At 34.6% G+C, this 27,055-nt stretch overlaps 1 protein-coding gene across 16 annotated transcripts in view; it reads right to left on the reverse strand.

Annotated features, from left to right (window-relative positions):
* The window catches only part of LOC138708889 (ensconsin-like), a 674,766-nt gene that overhangs the window by 16,761 nt on the left and 630,950 nt on the right, over positions 1–27,055 (reverse strand). For all 16 annotated transcript variants that reach the window (XM_069839179.1, XM_069839170.1, XM_069839172.1 and 13 more), the window contains 4 exons: positions 25,501–25,635; positions 25,246–25,352; positions 21,512–21,641; positions 17,792–18,228 (listed from right to left, as the gene is read on the reverse strand). In XM_069839179.1, coding sequence (XP_069695280.1) covers positions 17,792–18,228; positions 21,512–21,641; positions 25,246–25,352; positions 25,501–25,635 — 809 coding nt within the window. The remainder of the gene's footprint in view (positions 1–17,791; positions 18,229–21,511; positions 21,642–25,245; positions 25,353–25,500; positions 25,636–27,055) is intronic.

Raw genomic sequence — 27,055 nt, forward strand, 5'->3', positions numbered from 1 at the left:
GTCGAGAAAATGCCAACAGAAAGAAGGCCAAAGGCAGTGCTACATTACCATTGTTCTGGACAACAAACTGTTGGAAGACCATTAAAAAGATGGCATGAGACCACAACAGACCACTAGGTTTAGTGCTTGAATTGGACGATGATGATGTATGTTCTGAGACCTGAAGAATCCAAAAATGGAAAAATAAGGATATGGTGCCATAAAAAAAAAAAAAAGAAACTCCTTAGCACACACTTATAAAAAAATAGTTTTTGAAAACATGTTTAAAATGTTCCTCCTTTTTTCGCACCCTGTAATTGTTTCTTCATAAAATTAAAAATTTGAAAGCTACAAGCAGTTTTCCATAATTTTTACTCACCTGGTATAGATGCAATGTGATAAGTGAACTTACAGACAGGTAACTTAATAGAGACGTAAAGTGCCATGTCAATCATGATTATTCTAATCATAAGAAGCTGGTAAGATTTATGTTGTTTTCCAATGAAGACCATCAAATTTTTTTCATACAAAGTATACTAAAGAAGCAATATTTTAAGGTATAAATTAATTTATTTAATTTTAGATTTTTAAACTACTGGTACTGAAAAAGTTCTTGATAAAATGGGCGATAATTATTATGCAGTGGTGGAAAGAAAATGGAGTGGAAACCGAAATACTCTAAGAAAATGTGTTCCAAAGCCACTTTATTCACCACGAATCTGACAAGATTTTAGGAAGTAGGAATTAACTCCTTTTAGCGACAAGCTATCAAACTATGGTAGGGCTACCAGTGACATTATGGTCACAGATGTAGAAGACACAAGCATTTTTTGTTGTTATTGTTATGAAGTATAAAACGTAGGTCAAACAGAAAAAGTAGAGAAAGAAATGAAGAAGAAATGAGTCCTAGTACTTCTATTACACTCTCTTGTATTTTAATTCACTGTGCTTTCCTATTAGGATACAGACTAATTACAGCAATTAAAATATTTTGTTCCCACCTGTGTAATCATTGGAAATTACATGCTCCATAAATTTCAGTAAATGTCGATAGAATTTTAAACGTTTTTGACATTTGAGTTAAGAGGAAGTCACGCAACAAACATATTCAGAAGTCTTTAATTAAATATACGGTCCCAAAATGTTTCATCAGCAAGTTTTCAAGTATCAATCTTTTAAATTGGCAAATGACGTAATTTTTCTGAATGTTTCGATTCATGGAAAGTGAGTAACAATCTCCAGCTCTTATCTAAATTTTGAACTCATTAACATCCGACTTCACTATATTTTTATAAACAAGTTGCTTCTTAGGATCGTATAATGCATAAATAACAAGATACTGAAGATTTGTTGGTAATTTGTAGCATCTCAGATAGGAGTTTGGAAGAATTTCATGGTTTTATCACAGTCTAGTATATACAGTCACGAAGCTTGAGTTGTTGAGGGTACTAGAAACAATAGACTATTTCATATTGTCTGTAATGGGGCAATAATAGTGATCCTAGTGGTTAGCAACTATCTATGGATGCACATTTCTTACATATTGAGCTTCGTGATTATATATACTAGACTGTGGTTTTATGCTCATCTCTTCTCATGAACGCTATTTTTCATAAGTTTACGTCATACTGAAAAGAAGACAGTTATTTTCTGTTATACTGTTGGATTCTTCGTTACTTGTGACATCTAAACATAAAATTGACTATTACTCAATTAATCCACTGCGAAATGTCCACTGCAAAAATGCCCATCATCATTAATGTCCAGTACCAAAAATGTCCCCAGTCATAAAATATCCAGTATAAAATATGTCCAGACGGCCTGTCTGTCTAAGGTACATAACCTTTTTTTTTTAATTTTAACAATTTTAATGTGTCGTTAAACAATTTTAAGTTTTTTTTTATGTCCATAATAGACATTAAATGCGCAGTATCAAAAATGTCCAAAGTTCTTAAATGGCCATTATCAAAAATGTCCTGAGTTATCACATGTACTGTATATTAAAAGTCCAAAACAGTATTTATTAAATGTAAATTAATAATTTAACAATGAAATATAGGTTAAATTTAAAATATTCTGTAACAAATTTTAGTTTCTAATTTTGTGCTGCACTGGTGTCAGCATGCAGCTTCATATGAAATGAAAATTCCCGCAAATATTGTTTTACATTATTGTTGTTTCAAGGGAAAAAAATGGAACTCTCTGCATCATAATCCACAGTTAATTCCCGATTTATCACGAAAAATCGTCTGTAGCTGCATTTAGATTGGCAACAGGCCATGATTGTTTGGCCAAACACCTGCATAGAATTGGAATATATCAGTCCCCTAACTGTCCATTGTGCAACTCAAACCAAGAAATGGATTCGGAACACCTCAAAATCTGTGCTTCAGTGGCTGACCATGATAATATCTTTGAAAAATATTGGAGTGCAAGAGGTCAAATGACTTTATTGTCAAACGCCTGGCATTAGAAAACAACAACATTATTGTTGTCCTTATGTTGATTGCATGTGTGCAATCCATTCAATTCTTCGTTGATTTGTAATATACTTTGCTTTATTTTTGTGTGAATATTGTGAATTTGTATTTGGCATTCTCTGTCTCAATCTGTTCTTGTCTTATGTTCTTTATAAATCTCTGAATACTGACATGATGTCCAGAAACCATTTTTTTTTTTAATTTAGAGTGGAAACCTGTCATTACATCATTGGTTCTATGACCACCTAGCAACATTATTTCATAGGAATTCCACATAGGAGTGGGAATCTTGGTGGTGTATCTCTCCGAAAAGAATGTTGAAAATTGTCTCTGTAAATATCATATAGGCCTATTGAACATTTTGACTTTGGAGATTTTTGTATATTGGACATTTTTATTTCCGAACATTTCTAGATACAGTAAAATCCCTCGTAACTGGCACTTTCGGCTAGGAAAAAAAATTAAGTCTGCCACAATGCTACAGTCTGGGCCATCAGTTTTGCCACATTAAGAAGTTTGCAAGAACTTCTATTTTCAGTGAATATTCGAACCTAAAATTAGTGTATTATTTGTGTTGTGTGATGTGTTTTAATAAAGAAAATCCACACAGTTTTTATGTTTATTTAATTATGTTTGGGTCGTCAGTGTTGCCACATAAGGAAATTTCCACGAACTTTCGTTTTCAGTGAATATTCAAACCTAAAATTAGTGTATTATTTGTGTTGTGTGATGTTTTAATAAAGAAAATCCACATAGTTTTTATGTTTATTCAATTATGTTTGGGCCGTCAGTGTTGTCACATAAAGAAGTTCGCACGAACTTTAATTTTCAGTGAATATTCGAACATAAAATTGGTTTATTATTTGTGTTGTGTGATGTTTTAATAAAGAAAATCCACACAGTTTTTATGTTTATTCAATTATGTTCGGGCCGTCAGTGTTGTCACATAAAGAAGTTCGCACGAACTTTAATTTTCAGTGAATATTCGAACCTAAAATTGGTTTATTATTTGTGTTGTGTGATGTTTTAATAAAGAAAATCCACACACTTTTTATGTTTATTCAATTATGTTCAGGCCGTCAGTGTTGTCACATAAGGAAGTTCGCACGAACTTTAATTTTCAGTGAATATTCGAACCTAAAATTGGTTTATTATTTGTGTTGTGTGATGTGTAAAGAAAATCCACACAATTTTTTATGTTTATTCAGTTATGAGCGAGTGATAGAGAAATAAGCTTCATATGGCTGCAGTTTCAACATTTGGTACCATGAAATACGAACTTTTTTTTCTATACCAGTATTTATTCAATTATCCGGAAAAATCCCCTATCCGGAACTACCTGGTCCCTTTAGTGCCAGATGAGAGGGATTCTACTATATTAGACATTTTGACTTGTGAACATTTCTATATATTGGACATTTTGATTAGTGGCCTTATTTGATTGGACATTATAGTTGTAGACATTTTTGTAGTGGACTTTCTGTGTATTGGACATTGTGCTATGGACGAATTGACCCGGAATGCATAAAATTAAATGGACATCACAGGTTCTGAAGACGACTGATGATAAAAAATCGAAATTAGTCAACTACGTAACTTATCACTTAGTTTTCATTTTAATACAAAAAATAATTTAATGTTGTTCCATCACTGACTTAACATATCATATATATGGTATAAAACCTTTATATTACATATTTAATTGTTGGTATTAACGTTTTCGTCACTACATGCGACATCTCAGATACCATAATTGCTTTCGTAATATAATAACCTCTATTTTTTATATATACCCTTGATATCAAAAGTTAAAAGCTTAAACTAAAATACATAAATAGATATAAAATTATATTATATTAGTTTAAGCTTTTAACTTTTGATATCAAAGGTATATATTATGAATGCAATTATGGTATATAATGATGTCGCATGTAGTGACGAAAATGTTAATACCAACAATTAAATATGTAATATAAAGGTTTTATACCTTATATATGATATGTTAAGTCTGTGATGGAACAACATTAAATTATTTATTGTATTTCAAGGACTTATCTGAAAAACTCTTTCAAAATGAATTGTAAAATTTCATTTTAATGCCTGAAAGTTGCTATTATTCGTAACTAAATTCTTACATGATAAAATTAACACTTGAATCAGATGACTTAAAACGACGTAGGCTAGAAACTGACGCAGGAGATATTAAAACAGAGAAACTGTGCAAATAGCAAAGCTAAGTATTTTGTCCTGCTGATAACTATGCCTATAGTGCCGCATTTAGTTTTAAATACAGCAAACCAAGGATGGTCCTGAAATTGAAAGCTCACAGGAATAACTGTATAGCTAAAAAGTAACTAAGAGATATGGTATAAAAAGCTATGATTTCTGCCACTACATGGTATTATCATATGTATTAATTTAAAATAACTACCATTTCGCATATTACCTAGAATATTACACAACCAATATTTCATGCTTGAATGAGTGATTTGAAACAGCCATCAGGTAAAAATAATTATTTCTTACCACTATAATTTTACAGTGTAATATAAGTAACGTGACAATCTGTATTAATTATTACAATTATTTTTAAGAGTAGGTAAATTGGAAATTATTTCACCACATTACACTATGGAAATTAGTCAAAACTAGAGAGTAGAAAACACCGTGCAGAACAAGTAGCTAAATGGAAAATCCCTGAACTGGTGCCAATGTCTGTTATTATGCAGGACACATTAAGAAAAATAGCTAATGTTTTTAACTAATGGTGGGCACTTGGCCTGCATCATTCATCGAAAATAGCTAATGTCAGTGCTTTTTTTTCTAGAAGAAAAGGTGGTGGAGCTTTATGTAGAATATGGGGAGATAATCACTGTTCAGTGCACGAGAATTTTGTTGTTTTTAACCTCCTTTTCGTCCACTTTCAATGTCTAAGTGAAGGTCAAATAAAACTTATGTTGAAAACATAATTATTAACACATTTCTCGGTTCCATGATGAAAAATACAACAAAAAGGTGCCAGAATGCCGTTCCAGTGCATTCTGCAAAAAAAAAAAAAAAAAAAAAAAAAAAAACTTCGCTAATGTAAGAATGAAAGAAAAAATGAAAGCCGAAAATTTATCCTAATGTTACTTTAATCTATACAGATCTTCCCTTTCCTATAAATTTTGATTTTATAATAAAATATTATTTCCATAGATGTGACTAGTCATAGTTTGACAAATTTTTTTTTTTTAAATGTTTCATACTTTATTTCACAAAATAATAGATTTTTATGTAACTGAAGACTGAAGATAAATTTTCATTTTATATTTATAATATGAAAAAGTTATTTCTAACAGTTTACTCTACATTCTTTCTAGTTGCAAGGTGACTACTTAAGTTGGTAGCCAGGTAGTTCAGTTGATAGAACAACAAGGCTATGGACTGATCAAAATGTTCTCCTTGTCAAACTTCCATAATGACTATCCTATCAAATTGATTACCATATCTTTCCCAAAGGTAAACGGCAGTGGGAGAGTGGTGCCAACCACACCACCTCATTATAGTGCCGAGGTCATAAAAACGTGGAATCCCATCTCCATGTCCCCCATCTCTGCAAGTGCTTTCAGACGTACAAAGGAGATACATTTACCTTTACCACCTACTTAAGTTGCTGCACATTTTTCCCGGGTGCAATATATTTAGGAAACCTACTTAAGTTGCATAAATAAACACATTATATTATTTGATACCCAACAATTATCCACACCATTGACTGTGGATCTTACTTCATGTAGGTAATTAGTCAGGTCCTTAACTTGCCTTTAATGTAGAGAGATTGTTCACAGTGAACGATAAGATGACTCAAGGCCACTTCTTACGAAAAGAGACTACAGGTAAGTCCACTGGATTTGTTGTCAAAAAAGCTAGCACTTCAGACAGCGTTGAGGACTCTTTCATAGTGATATGTGAAATAATTATTTATAGTACTTTTGAGCGAAATCGAATTAAATCTGAAAATTTTCGTAATACAGTAGAACTCTGATTATCTGTCCCCTATTAACCGATTGATGGATTATCCAACTATCTTTCTCTCACTTTTTTTCCTAGAGAAATATATGGAGTATGCTACTATACATTTATTAGCAAGTTATTTTTCCTAGACAGGGTTATTACAAGACTTTACCCTTACACAGTATGTCCACTGTTCGAGTTGTCGTACTGTATAACTTCTATATAAAATATCTTCCACGAGTATCAAAAGAAATCGTGTTGTGCTAAAAATAAAAAAGTGCAAATAACTGGTTTCGGGATACAAATACGAGATCTCAGAATATGAGATTGGAGTCACAACCATGTGCAATTTAATAAAAATCAAGGATGACGTATATGAAGTATGTAAATTTACAATATGAGATCTCCACTATTCCTATCTTTCCACAGATAGCCATTACAAGAAATTTCCTTGTCCCCTAAAATTCAGTTGTTAACAACCAGACATATCAGTGAACTTCTGATCCACTACCTAATGTGTTCAATACAAGACCATAGAGGAAATTACGAAAGTGTTAGCATTATTCACTGAATTTACGAATAGTACATTATGCAACGAGCCTATAATGATAGTAATTAAGACGCGAGTATGTTTGTTTATGAAACGAGCGCGAGTTTCATAATTTTCATACGAGCGTCTTAATTATCATTATAGGCAAGTTTCATACGACTTTTTATGCTATCATATTTCTAACTTGAAATTATTCAGAAGTATTCATTTTATTTGTATCTGACAGAAGATTGGAAGTGACCTTGTTCATAGCTCGTAAATTGTGAGACGTGCGCAGACGGGAAAGTATTAATTTTTTCCGAGGAACAATAATGTCATTGACCTTGATGTAATGTAACATGAACTAATTTTGATATAACCTGGAAATTGATTTAGAATTGAGGAGCGTTTTTGCAAAAGTCGATAGATGCAGAAATTTTAGAATGTGAATTACATATGGATAACATATGTTTTCTACCTCCGGAATCGATCTATGAAATCAGATTTACTAAAACTTGATTCATACCGTATGTAGAGACTACCAAACCTTCCAGGTTTTTCAAAACTCGATAGATCCTGTCACTTAGTGTAATTTCTGCAAAATCTTGATTTCTGCATCTATCGACTTTTGCAAAAATGCTCCTCAATTGAAAAACGAGATGACAAATTGAATTTATTTGAATATTATTTATAATTAACGCTAATTATTATAGTAACAGAACATAACCTTCTGCGACAGTATTGGATTTCCAGCTTCCGTGACGTTTCCCTCGTCTTTCGATTGCATATCCGAGAATAATCGAAAACCTGAATTTTAATGAATAGGTGTACTTTAATGACATGCATTAAAGGACTGCTACCAGGTGTATAATTACTACACTTCGGCATGGTCGAGCATAAAATCTTTTATGATACAGATTATCCGATTTTTTCGATTAACCGTTTAGCTCACTCCTTCCTGTACTACTAAAATATTTCATATATGCAATTGCATTTAATGAACTATTTCAATATTGATGTCTCGTATCAAATCACCCTTTGAAGTATGATTTTAAACTGTAGATTAAGCAGCAAATCATACGCAATAATGCTATTACTATGATGTTCTAAATGCTACACGTCTATCAACTGGGGGCTATTTCTCACTTTCCACGTATGATCTTCAACTGTTGACAAGTCAGCTGCGACCAGCTAACCAAGCGAGAGAGAAATTCCTTTGGCTGGTCAACTAACAATATAAAAGGAATTGATTCACATACATCAATAATTAGAATAACCAAACAATATGAACACGTAAATGCTAAGTTCAACTACTATGCATGTTTCCTTATTAATTTAGATAAAACATGGTGATCTAAGCCTTCTTTAAATAAAAGATTAGTGAATGTAATATTTTACTAGCAGTAACGAGTTCTTACATTAGTATGATAACAAGAGACAGTCAGAAACTGCCTATTTACAGTAGCATTACTGTACACTATAACGCTATGTATATGTGTTTTAATTACACAGTATGCAGCAAAAGTAGGCAGTAGTAATAAGGAAACTAACAACACTCCTTTTCTTTAGTAAAAAATAATGACAAAACGAAATTATGATCAAGAGAAATTAACTAAAAATCTAGTAACATAAAAGTAGTTACAAATTTTGTAATAAATATATCAACAACCATGCATCAGCAATAATAATTAGTGCTCTGATCATGCTACCACATTTTTAATAAGCAAAAATATAGCAGTATTTCCAGAACACGAAACTTGCAACGCAAAATGTACTACTAAGCTAAAAGAACATGCACACCAAAGTTATGTTACAAAGGAATGCTTCACTTACATATGATATAAAATTACGAAGCTTCAAACCACCTCCAAACAGTTGACAAACGGAGTGCAACAACACTATTGATTAAAAGTTTTATGTACACAGATGTGCGAGATATTGCTGGTTGTGCAGTGTTGTAAAATTCACTTAACTAGGTGCGGTTTTCTCTACTCAGGTCACTATCTTTATTTCATGTAGTCTGAATTACAGTACAAGATATTCATTGAAACTTAAGTAGAAGTAAAACATATACTGCAATATAAACAGGGATGGATTTATTGATCTAGTGTAATCAGAAGTACTGAATCCATTTCATGCAAACACACTCTGATTTATTCACGGCTTAATGACATTTCATGTACAGAATCGAGTTGATAAAACAAAGAGAAAAAATAAAAATGCCACTGAAATAATAAATGATAATTGTGTTCCGAATGAAGCAATGTTATACCATTACTATTCAAAGTGTCAACAGTTTTTATCCACCATTTCTGAAGCCAGTGTCAAATATAAACATTAATCTACTACATTGCTCAAGCAATTCTGTTATAGAAGTACGGTTTATTATTACTTTTTAGACTAAATTATAAACGAAATATATGAAGGCGTCACTGAAGCATAATCAATAACTAACCTAGTAACCTAGTTAATTAACACGTGAAAGCATATACAGGGCTTTCATTTCAAAATTTCCTAGTCTAAAATAACTAATTATCTAAACTGAATTCAATAAAAAAAAAAAAAAAAAACACGTCAATTTAGATATTGAGAGGGAAGTCTGAAACCAGGCTTAATTGGATTTCAGACTTCACCCACCACCCCCCCAGCCTCCCCCATTTTGAAATTTCAATTGGCACCCCTATATTTTTATACTTAAATATGAAAGAGTATTCAATTGTTTACACGCCTCATTCATTTGTTTTCGCATCTTTTGTTTTCTATGTCGCCTGGCAACCTGTATTGTTGTTATTATTGATTAGAGCTGAAGAGAATAAAGCTACAAAAACTTATTGAGCATTTCTTGTAATAGTTGTGTTTGTGTATTAAATCATTTTTAAAATGGTGTATGCCCTTCAAGAGAGAACATAAATCATCCTTATTGATTAAGTTGAGGAAATTACACACAATAAGTTGTGTTTTCAGCCTACAATCAACTGAAAATAACAAAAATATAGGTTGCCAGGCAACGATAGAAAACAAATGAATGAGGTGTATAAACAACTGAATGCTCTTTCATATTTAAGTATAAAAATATAGGGGTGCCATTTGAAATTTGAAAGTGGGGGTGGCTAGGGGGTGAAATCTAAAATGCAATTAAGCCTGGTTTGAGACTTCCACCTCAATAGCTAAATTGACGTGGTTTTTTATTTAAATTGAATTTAATTTAAATAATTAGTTATTTAGACTAAGAAGTTTTGAAATGAAAGCCCTGTATATACTTTATATTCCGAAGCAATACCTAACTTCAAATTACTTGTGAAAGGAAATTCCTACATACTTACAAAACACGGACAAGAGCCCTATGGATTTAAATTGAGTCTTAGTGGTGGAATTCCACTGTCACTTTAAAAGTAACCTCTATTTATTCCTTGTAGAGATCTTTCAATAATTAAATGATTTAAATTTGGTAACAGTGTCAAATATTCAAGTTGTTGGATGATATTAACTCCAAATATTGCCACTGAAACCTTCTTGGAATCTGCTAATCAGGCACTGTGAAAAATTTAATTTCTGAGGTGGGAGGCAGCTGTAAGGTAGAATTCATTATCTCGAATGAGGACTGAGGCCTTTCATTTGGTTCTTTCCTGCACTGTAAAATCTACAGCACGGGCTTACAAGTTTTATATTCTTACAGAGGAAACCAACCTAAAGATTCTTATCGTTCTTGTAAGACCATCACCCTCAGATTTAGTGGAAAAGAATGGTAACCAAAATAAAATTATAATGCTTAAAACACTTTGGAAAAACTTTCTGTTCATTCTGTTTTGTCACAGTACAATTTAGAAAAGGTCTGGATTAGACTTTATCTACAAGAGGCAATCAATAAGTTCCCAGACTGGCCAGAATGTAGGCAACACACATGACATAGAAAACAGCGAAGTTATTTAGAATCAGGGAAATGCCTGGAATCTATACTAAATGTATCATTTCAAAGGCAGAGAAGAAGACTAACCATGTTGGGATCCTAACAGATTGGAACATATGAAGACACTGGAAAAGATTCAAAAACGGGCTCTCAAGTGTTGTCGGAAAAATTCACCATTAAAATGGGACACACTCACGGACAGGAGAACGCGAATTCGATTATGCGCAATGTTCAAAACATACAGAGGTGAGCCTGCCTGGAGAGAAATAAAAAAAATAGGTTGCAGCCGCCAAATTACTCTTCAAGGAACGACCACTCATATAAATTGAGGGAAAGAAGACAGAGGACGGACGCTGGAAAGGTTTCTTTTCTCAATCGTACTATCAGGGACTGGAATGCTTTACCTGCAGACTTACTAAAGGCTTTACCAACAACCAAAAATGTATTAAAAAATAGGCTTAAGGACTTTACTAATAGACGGTAATTATACACAGTATTTAAAGGGTGTAAATGATATTTTGTTATTGAAGTGTTGTATCAGTGAAGAATTATGTTGTGTAAGTGAAACGTGTTCCTGTCAGTGAAGCTTTATAGTTTATAGTGGCAGGGTAAAGTATTTGAACAGTGAAATGTTTTTGAAGTGTTAGTGAAATCAGGATAGAATCAGTGAAATGTGTCGTAGTTCCAGTGCAGTGAGTGAGTTGACAGTGAAATGAGTGTAATGTTGAAAGGTACTTGTGCAGATATGAACATATCATACTCGTGGGTTTTAGTTCGAACTTAGGTTTAAGATACAAATTAGATTTATTTTAAATGTTATTTTAAGTGATCGTGCTTCATTTAATTTAGGATATTCCCTGTTATTATTATTATTAATTGTATTTTTAATTAATAAGTTTATTATTGTCATTATTGAGTGTAATTAGTTACCACTGCCACCGGATATATACTCATTGCAGTGTGAATAAATACACACACATACAGATAAGGCGTATATGAAGAAATTCCAGAAAAAATCGTAATAGGTCCTTGACAGATTTGCACAAAAACACGTGTAGAAGCTCAGTTCTTAAAGACAATCTGACGCTGTTTGATAGACTGACTCAACAGGCATGGAAGCAATGATCTTCAGTGGCACACACATGTATGTTTAACGGTACAATAAATACAAGTGCAGTTCGGAAATATATTGATTGCACCTTGTATTGCTGATGAAATGTAGAAATTATTATATTTCATCACTGATTTGAAATTTCATCTACTTTCGTTTTCAAGTGAAAAGGATATGAGAACAGGAATCCTCATTTTTAAGATGCTACAAATAGTTAAATCCACATGACTGACTGACACTCAAGAACACAGGCATTTGTAACGTAGTGAATATGTAATAGATTTCAATGAAGGCAGTAGAAGGAATCAATCAGTCTTCTTAATGTATCCAGCTGTTTACTGACAACATAAAGTCCACTGTAGTCTATTCAGTTTTTGTTTTTCACGAGAAATGAGGGGTATTTTGATCGATGTTCATTATAGATGCCTGTTGCTAGTAGCCAGAGGTGGGGTGTAGTCAATATACCTATATACTGCAGGGCTGTGTCTTCTGCAACTGGTACTGATGATTTTAATTTACTTCTTTTGTGGTTTATGGATGGACAGTATAGAAGAATGTGTTCCAGATCTTCATCATGATTATTACACCACAGACAAGTAAGATTATCAGAAATGTGAAATCGGTGTAGGTACAATTGAGTGACAATGTGACCTGTTCTGGCTCTTGTTAAAAATGTTTGAACATGTCTGGGCAAGTTTTTGTACATTTCCAGGTCATTTGGTTTCTTTTGTACAGACTGTAAAATTTTTCCTTTGTCAGAAGAGAGCCAATTGTTGATCCATAGGTTTGTAAAATGAGACTTTACTGAAGCAAAAGCATTGGATAGGGATATCACTTGAAGAGGTCTTGGTTGCAAATATGTTGCCTGTTTTGCAATATTATCGAATTTCTCGTTTCCAGGTATACCACAATGACTAGGTATCCAGTGAAATGTTATTTCCTTTTGGAGTTCTTTTAGTTTACTTGTTTCTGAATTGGAATAATTCTATGTGCATTATAGGTTTGGTATATATTTAATTATATTAAATATAGTCCCCTTGGAGTCGGTAAGTATGCAAATAGATTTTTCAGAAATTTGAGTAACACACTGAAGAGCAGCATCAATAGCTAGCAATTCAGTGTCAAGACTGGAGGAGGATGAACATGGTATGAAATAACTTTCTTGATATTTTGGAATATAATACCCTGCTCCTGATGTCCCATTAGAAGCCAGTAGAAGGAAGAGTTGTATACAAATGGTATAGTCCCGTCGTTCTTATTTCCAGCAGCCAATCACGTTGCAAGTCGGCTACATTTAAACATGTGCGTCTTGTCATTCGCTGTTGATTTCGTCATGGACTTCCTAGGGATCTATAGATACTGGGTATAATCGTCCGCCATTTTCGTTCTTTCCTTGCCGTTTGCAGCAAGCAGACGAGAATTTACAACAGTACAAATTTTAATTCCGCGCTCTTTAGGTGTATTTGTTTAAAATAATAATAATAATAATAATAATAATAATAATAGAATCAAGGGTAACAATCGACTTAGAGCCATGCAGCTGGATACTCTGGTAATTAAACCTTCAACAAAACAGTGCAACATTTGATCCAGATACATTAAAAATTATAGTCAAAAATTGATTTCGTTAGGCATACAAAAGCTATCTCAACATTCACTTAGCTATTTATTTTTAAGTTTCTCACATTAAACATTATAACAAGAACGTAATCGACAGATTGAATTTTTTTCCGGCAGCGAGTCCCACAAAGCGCGGGGCCTGGGGTGACGGCCCCACTTGCCCCGCCGAAGGGCCAGCCTTTCTAAGAGAATCCACAGTTCTAACAGACCGACGTTGTTACTCTGCAAACTGAGGTCCGCGCTTATGTTACTCCCAGTAACTGGGAAATTACTACGGTACAGATTTTGAATAGGAATCACTTTTAAAAGTAATTCTTTCTAAACATTTTTCTTGTTTTGACTCCCATCTAAAGTTAAAAATAGAATAACTTTTGAAGGTGTCAATGTCAATTTTGAACATGACACTTCGAAATTAGTAATTTTTTCTCCCTTTCCAAAAAAAATTTTGATTTCGAATTTTTTCTATGCTTTCCTTAGATATTTATCTATCAAACCTAAAATTTACAATGCGATTATCATAGGTTCTACGACGTGATAATGTTTAACGGTGCGGAAAATAGCGTCGTCTGCTACCCGCAACTTGCAATGAAAGAACTAAAATGGCGAACGATTATATGTACCTACTCTTACTAGGATGTAAGCAAAGAGGCGGAGCCACGCCAGAAATAACAGCGACGTGACTATAGTGGATGATGTGAACACAGGGAAAAGGGAGGAGAAAAACAATTCTTCAAAATGCCCTTCAGAAGGTCAACAAAGAAAGAACCAATGATTGAAAACAATAAAAGAATCAAGGAAAGAAAGCCAAAATGAAGATTACGAGTGTTATTTCTGATGTCCAATATCCAGTTATATGCCAACGAAGCCAATTTGTTTTCTTACAGTCCAGTATTTTTTCAGGATGACAACAATGGTTGAAAAGGAATGAAAAAAGCCATACGATTCATGTGTATTTCTTCATTCCCATGCAGAACACAGTTAAGAGTAAAATGTAAGATTTTACAGAAATTATCCTGCTTCTTAAATCTTTATTTAAAAAAAAAAACAGAATAGTGAATTGCATTTATTAACGTTTTTTACATATTCAAATGACAGATGAATGTCTTGTTTCACACACTGACTTCAGATCTTTAACATTAATTAAGGGCCGAATTCATAGTCAACACTTATTGTAAGGTCAACACTTATTGTAAGGAAACCCTTAAGTAGTTGCTTATAATCATTTCCAATTCATAAATCCCACTGAAGTGAACACTTAATCAAATAAGGTAGCTTGTCAGCTTACTCAAGTGTTTCCTTATATGCTTTGTAATCAGTTGATTCAGTATACAATGGATGATGATTATGATTTTGATGAATTTATTGAGTTCTATATGAATATGAAAATGTGTTTCGGCAAAACTAAAGATATATCAGATATGGAAAATCCTTTAGAGATGTATAATGATCAACAATTTAAGAGGAGATACCGTTTCGACAAGAACATTGTTGTGAATATTCTGGTGTCTCTCATTTCAATTCACAATACAACCATGAGGCTTACCGATTTCGCCACTGCTGAAAGTACTGGTTGCTTTGAGATTTTATGATACAGCAGCATTTCAGGTAGGTTTAAGTGGTATTTTTTTAGAAAAGTATTCAGACGCCAACGAAGTGTTATTTGCAGTTTTGTTTGTATTCTACCCAAGGAATTAGCTGTTGAAACTTTCGTAATTATATCACTTATACTTTGTTTACCATAAAAATAACTGAAAAATAAATGAAAATGATTTAATTATAGGAATATTTTCGGAATTTACATTAAATTCAACTGCAGTTTTGTCCCATATCAATTTCTTCTTTTGGAGAGAACAATTATCGGATCTTTTACTTTCGACGATATCTCTATATTTCATTACTAGTTCTTTTAGCTCACTTCATTCTCCTTCTGTAAAATGCTTTCTCGACATTTTATATAATTTTTAGCTCTATAATATTTTCTCCTGTATTTTTGTATATAATAATGCCGATTCAACAATTTGAACGAGCTGGAAAACAGTTGAATGTATGAAAGCGCTCACATCTAGCCATGTTGCCTTATTTCTCACGATGTCAAGGGAATGTTCAGTGCATATGAAACAGTAGCGTCTCTGCAATACAGCCTAAAATAAGTTCTAAGGAAATCAGTGGCGGCTGATTGACTGAGGCAAGTGAGGCCGGGCCTCAGTCACTTGGCTTAACTGAAATCAAATTTTGTTGTTATGTAATGTATTAGTTATTTGAATGAAGCATATATCGCTGTAGAAGCATTTGAAAACTTTGTGATGTATATAGACCTATTTTGCAGTCAAATTTGTTCATGAGGCCAGGATCGTTCGTGCCGGGTCTGCTTTTGAATTTTCGTGTGTCTTCACGGGCTTTTGAGATTGCGCTTAAAACGTTGTAACTGAGGCACAATTCGTCTGGCCTGGTCAGGTTTCACTCCTCTCAACCATGGGCCGGCCTCAAGGGTAGAGTGGGGTGGGAATAGGGTGACTTGTCTTCCTAAATAGACCATAAATAACAAACATTCCAGCTCTTTGGCAGGTAGAGACCCACACTATTCTCTCCTCTTATGTCTTAGTTTATGACGTAAGTGAGGGTGTTGTGCTATTGTATTCGTGTAGTGAATCTGGGCCAATGTTGTTATGTATTTCGGGAAAATATAAACAGAAACAAATGCCAGAAATAATGCTGGTGTAGTTAATTCATTGTTAGAGTATCCTTTTTCGAGAAGAAACAATATTGAAAGAAAGGAAGTTTTAAATAGAGAGCTGACCGAGATAACTATGACATCGCTGACAATTTTTCAGACAGATAATCTTAAAACGCGAGTTTCTATTGCATCCTGGTATGGGCAACATAAATGGTTAAGTGGTAATGTGGTGCAAAATAAACTTCTCTGTTGGCCTTGTTTGTTGCTGTCAAAGGAAAAAATAAAAAGAAAAGAAAGAAAGGGGAATTTCAACACATAATATGGGATGCTTCATCACACTGAAACAATCACTGAAACTCGCAGCATAACAGCTTATTTGGTGAGTGAAATTATTATTTTTTATTACTAGTAATAATAATGATAGACTAATATTAATGATATAATAACAATAATAATAAATATCATAAATAAACATTTTCTATGAGAGGCACTTAAACTAGTTGCATCTGGCCTCACCGGGGATTTCGATCACCGGCCGCTACTGAAGGAAATGATCATACTTAAGTGTTTCCTCGTTTTATAAGTGACGACTATGAATTCGATCCTAAGGCTTCTATTGATGTGGCATTCAGGAACACATTATAAAATGATATACCGGTATACAAGAAACTAAGCACGACAATTTTCTCATAAATCAGAGAGTACCTGCATCTGCAACAAGGCTAAGAAAGAACAGTGCTATGAAAGGTGTCATCCAGCTGTCTCATTGCTGCTAGAACTGCTTTCACAATTTATATCACAATTCAATTTGTTTAAGCAGTCAGGCCCACCACATTGCATACATAACAGGAGATTTTGAAATATTTGCAGATGAAGCATACAGTAATGCATGTGCAGTGCTTGAGAGTAACAAATTAATTAAAATATTTACATTAATCAATTAATAAAAAAAAGACCAATCAAACTTATCATGCATACTTTTTTAAAAAGTTAACATACACTCCATTTGTGCTTGAAGATTTCACGTTAATTAAATTTTAGTATTGCAAACTAAAGTACAAAGAAATTAGTATGCTCATGTCAGACGACAGAGTAGTAATTAATGAAAACAAATGCCTTAAAACTGACAATCACTCTTTAAAGAATAAGTAAGGTGGAAAGCAAACAAAGCTGTAATTACATACTGACTACTTTTGCATGATACATAGTTAGGAGTTTGCCCTGAAGAAATTATTATGTATACATATTTATTTTCTATACAGCATTAAATTCATAGAGGATGACAATGATTTGATAATTGAACCCTGTCCAAATTTCATGTTATAATTGAGCACGTTGACAATTTCAAATCAACACACCTGGTCACACAAATCATTCCATTATGTACATTCCTCATCCCAGCCTGCCATGATATCCTGCTTACCAAGCTCAGTTACTCCTCACCGCATCCATACTTAACGTAACCTAGATTACTTACAAAGCTAGCGATACTTACACATTATCTACACTGACAAAGTCTACTGCACTGTATTCCACTCCGTTCCGATGCCCGTTGCTCTGTGATGGAGGAGGTAGCACACTAGTTATAGAGTCTTCACTGGTCTCCATTGGTTTCACGCTGTTGCTATTGTCTATTAACAATAAGTCACTACTAGAACAAGAAGACACCTTTTTCTCACTGCCTCCGTTCTCTTGGATATGATCCATTATGTTGGTACTGAAAGTGTCCGCCAGGTGACCTTGCTGTTTCTGTGGTATCTGACCATTGCCCGTGGACAGGTTTTCCTCAGGTGCAGAGGGTAGCGGCTGTGATGGAGGATCTGATGTCTTGGAATCGAGTTCAGAAGTAGCAGCAGCAGCAGCCTCTCCTGGATGTGCCTTGGTCTCCTCCATTGGACTCTCTTCTTTCCCTTCATCACTTTCTCCGTCACCCTACAAACACAACTTTCTCCGTCACCCTACAAACACAAAAATACGAGCACAGTAAGATGTCAAGTATAGCACGAAGGGGACCAGCCACAATTCAATCAGATTTAACAGCTTCTCACAAAGAAACAGGACGCCTACCAAGTACTTCGGTTTTCCTTACCATCCTCATTTCAGCATTGCTCTGTTAAAACCAGATCATTACCTCATAACCTCTGACAAGGGAAGGTCGCCAACATCTATAAACGTGAGCACTTAAGAGGATTTTGAGTCTTAGCCTACCCAAATAATTCGAGTTATACCTAGAAACAGTAGGTCGATAAGTAGGGACCTGAAAATTTCGCATTTGCGAAATCCGCGAATTTTTTAACTGTGGGGTAGAAAATATTTTTCTTCATCTGTAAGGTGATTTAGCATGATTTTCTAACAGAATTTAAGGTGCGAAAAGATGCGAATTTCCTATCAAATTGCGAAATCACACACACACACACACACACACACACACACACACACACACACACACACACACACACACACACACACACACACACACACACACACACACACACACACACACACACACACACACACACACACACACACACACACACACACACACACACACACACACACACACACACACACACACACACACACACACACACACACACACACACACACACACACACACACACACACACACACACACACACACACACACACACACACACACACACACACACACACACACACACACACACACACACACACACACACACACACACACACACACACACACACACACACACACACACACACACACACACACACACACACACACACACACACACACACACACACACACACACACACACACACACACACACACACACACACACACACACACACACACACACACACACACACACACACACACACACACACACACACACACACACACACACACACACACACACACACACACACACACACACACACACACACACACACACACACACACACACACACACACACACACACACACACACACACACACACACACACACACACACACACACACACACACACACACACACACACACACACACACACACACACACACACACACACACACACACACACACACACACACACACACACACACACACACACACACACACACACACACACACACACACACACACACACACACACACACACACACACACACACACACACACACACACACACACACACACACACACACACACACACACACACACACACACACACACACACACACACACACACACACACACACACACACACACACACACACACACACACACACACACACACACACACACACACACACACACACACACACACACACACACACACACACACACACACACACACACACACACACACACACACACACACACACACACACACACACACACACACACACACACACACACACACACACACACACACACACACACACACACACACACACACACACACACACACACACACACACACACACACACACACACACACACACACACACACACACACACACACACACACACACACACACACACACACACACACACACACACACACACACACACACACACACACACACACACACACACACACACACACACACACACACACACACACACACACACACACACACACACACACACACACACACACACACACACACACACACACACACACACACACACACACACACACACACACACACACACACACACACACACACACACACACACACACACACACACACACACACACACACACACACACACACACACACACACACACACACACACACACACACACACACACACACACACACACACACACACACACACACACACACACACACACACACACACACACACACACACACACACACACACACACACACACACACACACACACACACACACACACACACACACACACACACACACACACTTACTTTTTAAGTCCATTGAATGAAGCTATATGCAAAGCTGCTCAGTCAGCAAGGAATAAACTGTCAATTATGAAGAAAAAGGACCCTGGCCGAAAGAACTTCGAGGCTATAGCAAAGACATTCTACCCGAAGAATGTAGTTCTACTGAACAATATTGACGAATCAAATATTGACATATTTCCAGAATTTCCGACTATATCAAAACAAGAAATTCGAAGTACATACAATTCATTTAAGAAGCTTATTTGAACAGCAGGTAAAAAATGAAACACAGTGGAAGTGTTTAAATGCTTTAAGAACGGAGAATAAAGCATTTTCAGAATGTTGTTTGCAAGTATTGTGGACACCAACAATGTTGACAGTGAATATGTTTCATCACAGTATGATGCTGTTGTTTCAGACAGATGATGTAATTTGAAGAAGGAAAACACTGAACTTTGCACAATTTTATCTTTTGAGAAATGAAAGGTAGAATGCACTAAGTTTCCTTTGAAAAAAATAAATGCTAAAAATTCAGGTCCCTACCCGGAAGTTCGTAATAACAATGTACTGTAATACTTGCTTTCACTCTGATCCTTCCATATATTAAGTTCATTGTTGGCAGTCATTCTAGGATGGAGAGTTCAGTGCGAGGCTTATGACAGAAGCCTCTAAAGACTCGCAAGTTTAAGGGAGGGGCTGGGGAGGAAGTATCAATTCGCTACATCTCAGTATGAAAAGCAGTTGTGATAGTTATTAACGTTTTATCTCATATTTTATATTTTAATACAGTATGGTTAATGTAACCCATTGCACATTAGCATAAGAGTTCAATAGAGGTAACAGTGATCTGAAGATGGTTTACAAAACCAAAAACGTTCATCAAGTAGAATTAAATAAAAATATCACATTATTATATAAGATAAGTTTATGACGGACATTAAGAAAATATTGTTAAATTAACAAAACTTATTGGAACAAAAAATGGGTACCGGTACATAAAAAAAAATAAAAAAAAAAAATAATAATAAATTACGTTTTCCCAGTCAAAACTTTTAAAAGTTTTCAAATGAAATCATTACTGTCTCTTGCATTTGAATAGTTGTGGAATCTATAATTTCCAATTTAAAATCAAACAAGATAACCACCCAACTCTTGACAGCAACTGTTTAACATCAGATATTGTTAACTTTTACTATAAAAAATTCGCTTATCCTACATGTAGTTTATGATCACATCAAGGAGTACATACTTCTGTGATTCCTCTATGATTACATTCTACAAACAATACTGTACCTTTGTTGGGGTGTTAGATGGAGTAGAACCCTTGCCTCGTGTGCGTAGCATGATCGCTTCAACTCTTTTACGTCGAGCAATTCGTTCTTCCTCTTCCTTTTTAAGCCGTTCATCCATTTCTTTACGCAGCCTAGAAGAAGAAAAGCAACTAGTAGCAGAAACATCTCTATTCAAAATCTTCAGTGTTATAGATTTCGAATCATGGTAAAGGAAATTGTTACAATATTTTAAAATACTAGAAAGTTCTGATTAATATTAAACATAAATGATAGAATTTGCGAAGTTCTCTGATGTTATTTATGATTATGTGCAATCTTATTATGAATGGAACAGAGGAAAAAAAAAAAAAGAAAGATACAATGTATTTGCTGGCATATAAGATACACTCCTTTTTTGTACACTTTTTTTTAAGGAAAAAACTTTAGCATTGAATATTATAATGAATTTATAGTATTTCAAATATGCTGTTGTTGTTTTCCAATGCCAGGCGTTTGACAATAAAGTCATTTGACCTCTTGCACTCCAGTATTTTTCAAAGATATTATCATGGTCAGCCACTGAAGCACAGATTTTGAGGTGTTCCGAATCCATTTCTTGGTTTGAGTTGCACAATGGGCAGTTAGGGGACTGATATATTCCAATTCTATGCAGGTGTTTGGCCAAACAATCATGGCCTGTTTCCAATCTAAATGCAGCTACAGACGATTTTCGTGGTAAATCGGGAATTAACTGTGGATTATGATGCAGAGAGTTCCATTTTTTTCCCTTGAGATTGTGTTATCAAATTTTGTTTGTTGAAGTCTAAGTATGTAGATTTAATAAATCTTTTCACAGAGTAATACGTAGATTTAGTAACAGACCTATAAAGTGAGAAGAGAGAGCATGTAACACCAGCACCGGCACCTTGTTCTCTGGAGATCAAGGATCCATCGGTGTATAAATGAAGCCAGTTTTGTGGAGGGTACCTAATATTAATTGTCTCTAAAGACAATTGTTTCATTATTTCAGTGCTTACTTCTGATTTCAGTATTTCTTCTGTTAAATTTAGATTATATTCTATATTTAATAGAGTTAAAGGGTTTGTTTAATTTGTAAGTTTTCTTTTAAATGCGGGATATTGATTTTCTGTTTTAATTCTTGAACCATGGATATGAAACTTTTTTGAGTTTTCAAATATAAAGTAATATGTAGCTCTACTTTAATCAAATACCTAATCTAACTAGGAAATAATACTTTTTAAACCATCTTCGTCAAAAACCCAGAAGTTCATCTCCAGAGCTAAATGAAGACTCACCTGAAACCTCTTCTAAATCAGAATCTGAGTCCTCATACAACAAATTGTCCTCTGTACCATCCAGTGCATTACTAATGCCATACTTCTTAAGTGATTTACCATAGTCTGTGTTTCCACAGCATCCCATGAAGCTTTGACTCATTCACAAACTCAATATTGGCGTATAAGACACCTCTTTTTCAGATATATTTTCAAAGAAAAAAGTGCGTCTTATATGCCGAAAATACGGTAGTTCAAATTGAATAGGTATACCATATTTACTTGCGTAATTTGTCCCTCAAAGTCTTTTAGGACATGTTTTTCAGAATTTAATTTTCCTCACATAATTTCCTCCTCTTACGTTAAAAAAATTGACACACCTTTTCTCTTCAAGAGTATTCGTGAAGATTCAGAGTATTGCAAAAAATACGTGTGGTAAACCCACAGTAAATTCTTCTACAGTGAATAAGTGAAAGTCTCAGGAATCTTCTATGCCCCATCAATAAATTTAAGAATGCAGTTATATTGTCAGACTCCAAAGCAGCTATTCTATCAACAGTCTCTAAACACACACCTTCATCTCAAACAGCAGAAATAACTAAAATGCTCTCTCAATATCACTCAATAAAAGAATTGTATTCCAATGGATACCATCCCATTGTGGAATCCTGGGAAACGAGAATGTGGATGCTTTAGCAAAGAAGGGCAGCACTGCTACTTACAGATCTGTTACTAAATCTACGTATTACTCTGTGAAAAGATTTATTAAATCTACATACTTAGACTTCAACAAACAAAATTTGATAACACAATCTCAAGGGAAAAAAATGGAACTCTCTGCATCATAATCCACAGTTAATTCCCGATTTACCACGAAAATCGTCTGTAGCTGCATTTAGATTCGAACAGGCCATGACTGTTTGGCCAAACAGCAGCATAGAATTGGAATATATCAGTCCCCTAACTGCCCATTGTGCAACTCAAACCAAGGAATGGATTCGGAACACCTCAAAATCTGTGCTTCAGTGGCTGACCATGATAATATCTTTGAAAAATATTGGAGTGCAAGAGGTCAAATGACTTTATTGCCAAACGCCTGGTATTAGAAAACAACAACAACAACAACAACAACAACAAATTCTTCTACAGTGAAAAACGCTGCTTTCTCTAATGGCATGGAAGATGGTCTGAATTTGTTCTCTTATTAAAGTAGTAGAGTGTAAAATATATGTACGTTTATTATCTTCATGTAATTAAAAAGTTAATTTTCATACTAATATTTAAAGCACACAAACAAAATTTGATAACACAATCTCAAGGGAAAAAATGGAACTCTCTGCATCATAATCCACAGTTAATTCCTGATTTACCACGAAAATCGTCTATAGCTGCATTTAGATTGGTAACAGGCCATGACTGACCAAACACCTGCATAGAATTGGAATGTCCCTCAACTGCCCATTGTATAACTCAAACCAAGAAATGGATTCAGAAAACCTTAAAATCTGTGCTTCAATGGCTGAAATGACAATATCTTTGAAAAATATTGGCGTGTAAGAGGTCAGATGACTTTTTTGTCAAATGCCTGGCATTAGAAAACAACAACAATAATAATTTTGCCTAGAATGCTCTTACATGGAAACAGGGTTATTTTACGTGCTATAAATCTAGGGAACTTTATGAAGAAAGCCACACTATAGTATATTGTGATACAAGTGTGATAAGTGAAATTTACAGAAACGAGGAAAAGTTTGAAAAGACGAGACTTTGTCTTTTCAATTTCCGAGTTTCTGTAACACTTAACACACATGTATTGCATACTATTTTTTGGCCAATCTTAATAAAAAATAAATTATTATTGATCATTTTAGTTTGCTATTTGTTGGTAGGTGTCATTCATTTTGATTCGTATTTGTTGATGGGTGTTATTAATTTCTTAATTACTTACAGCACATGTGCTTTAAGTTTAACTTACAAGGCCTACCAAGAACACCGATAAAGTCGTTAAAAAACACGATTGCTCTCATATATACCCTCTGCTGCAATGAAGGATTCTGATCTTTCACTCTTTCACCATACACTACTTTCCTTTATTATTTCTCATTAACCCACTGAACTACATACCTTTCAGGCTCTCACTCATTGAATTTCTTACTCCTCTTTTAAAATGATTAATACATCTTCGTTCTCCTAAGTGATGTCTATTTTACAATTATTCTCATCTTTCTCTCTTCCAATATTATTTTACCATGTCCATAATACTATCTATTAATTTAAAATTTTTACTTTTGATTTTATGTGCCAGTAGTTACAGGTATAAATTTATAACTATTGTGTTTAATATGCTAGATTTAATTTCTTTAATAGGGAAAAGCTTACATAGATTCACAGAATTCATGAATAGGGACTAAGCTTACATAAATTCATAGAATTCATGAATAATAATGAAACATTGGATTACCTTTCTGCTTCTTCTCTGGCTTTCCTTTCTGCTTCTTCCTTTTCAGCTTTCGCCCTAGCCTCTTCTTCTCTTCTTTTTCTTTCTTCTTCTTCTCTCCTTTCGTTTTCCTATAGACATTATAGAAATTGCCCATTAATTCATATTCACGTAGTTCTATTGTTATATTATGTCCTAAACTATTTATAAATTAAGTTGTACTTTTTACGTAAAGAAACTGAAATGTACATATCACTCTATGAAAAGTATATAATGTACCTGAATAGCCTGAAGTAATCTTTCTTCTTCAGCTCGACGTGCTTCCTCTACAAGTCTCAACTGCTCTTCCTCAAATCTGCGCTGTTCTTCCTCTTCCTGACGTATGCGTTCTTCTTCTAATCTCCTTTCTTCCTCCTAATCAGAACCGTGAAAAGCAGTTACATATATCTGATGTAACGTATAATCAATTAAATCCTTACTATTCTAAACCACAAATAAAATCGGTAATGATCTTAGCAGACAGTTCACTTCGTCCCAATATAATGTAATATAACTTTCTTACACAACAGGACTTGAACAAAACTCCAAATACAAGACAAACTTTTGATTGCTAACTGGAGCTGATATTACTACTTGTGTACCGATAAATTGCCTGTAGACTTAACAAAGAGCACAATGGCAGTGGCGTATACTGGTTAAAGGGTTTGGGCTACCGCTGACCCTATTATTACACAAAATATATCTAACAATTACTTTAATTTTAATTACTATGATAAAACTAATAATACAAAATTATTACATTATGTTATATTATAAACTTTTTCTTTTGTAATTTCCTTGGGCTACTGCCGGTAGCCCCGGTAGCCCGCAAAATACGCCCCTGCACAATGGTAACAGAAACTAGAAATTTTTACACTCAGTAATCATATTTCAGTAAGTCGCAAGGTCTTTGAACGAGTTTTAATTGTTGAGCAATATCCTAAGTTTTATATAAGTTTATGTACATGTATAGTATGCATATTCGTACTCATTTAAGTTTATGTATTGTACATAATTCGTATTATTATAGTCAGGACAAAAGCCTTGCAAGGTTATCATTCTTGGTGGGTGTTTGGATAGATTATACTAGCACTCGAATTCTAGAACTGTCATTGGTGGATGGTCTAATACAATGGTCATCAGCACTCGTTGAAATGGGTAAAGTGCATACAGGGTAAGGAATTCTACTCTGTCGTGCACAAGGAATTGAGTATGAGGGTAGCTATAACCGAGAGTCTGACTCATTTTAATCCATAGCGAGTATGAAGGTAGCTATAATTGAGAGGCTGACTCATTTTTGTCCATATTGAGTATGAAGGTAGCTATAATTGAGAGGCTGACTCATTTTTGTCCATAGTGAGTATGAAGATAGCTATAACTGAAAGTCTGACTCATTTTTGTCCATAGTGAGTATGAGGGTAGCTATAGCTGAGAGTCTGACTCATTTTTGTCCATAGTGAGTATGAAAGTAGCTATAACTGAGAGGGTGACTCATTTTTGTCCATAGTGAGTATGAGGATAGCTATAACTGAGAGTCTGACTCATTTTTGTCCATAGTGAGTATGAAAGTAGCAATAACTGAGAGGGTGACTCATTTTTGTCCATAGTGAGTATGAGGATAGCTATAACTGAGAGTCTGACTCATTTTTGTCCATAGTGAGTATGAGGGTAGCTATAACTGAGAGTCTGACTCATTTTTGTCCATAGTGAGTATGAAAGTAGCTATAACTGAGAGGGTGACTCATTTTTGTCCATAGTGAGTATGAGGATAGCTATAACTGAGAGTCTGACTCAT

Source organism: Periplaneta americana, chromosome 11 (assembly GCF_040183065.1).
Source record: "Periplaneta americana isolate PAMFEO1 chromosome 11, P.americana_PAMFEO1_priV1, whole genome shotgun sequence".
In the NCBI taxonomy this organism is placed as follows: Eukaryota; Metazoa; Arthropoda; class Insecta; order Blattodea; family Blattidae; genus Periplaneta; species Periplaneta americana.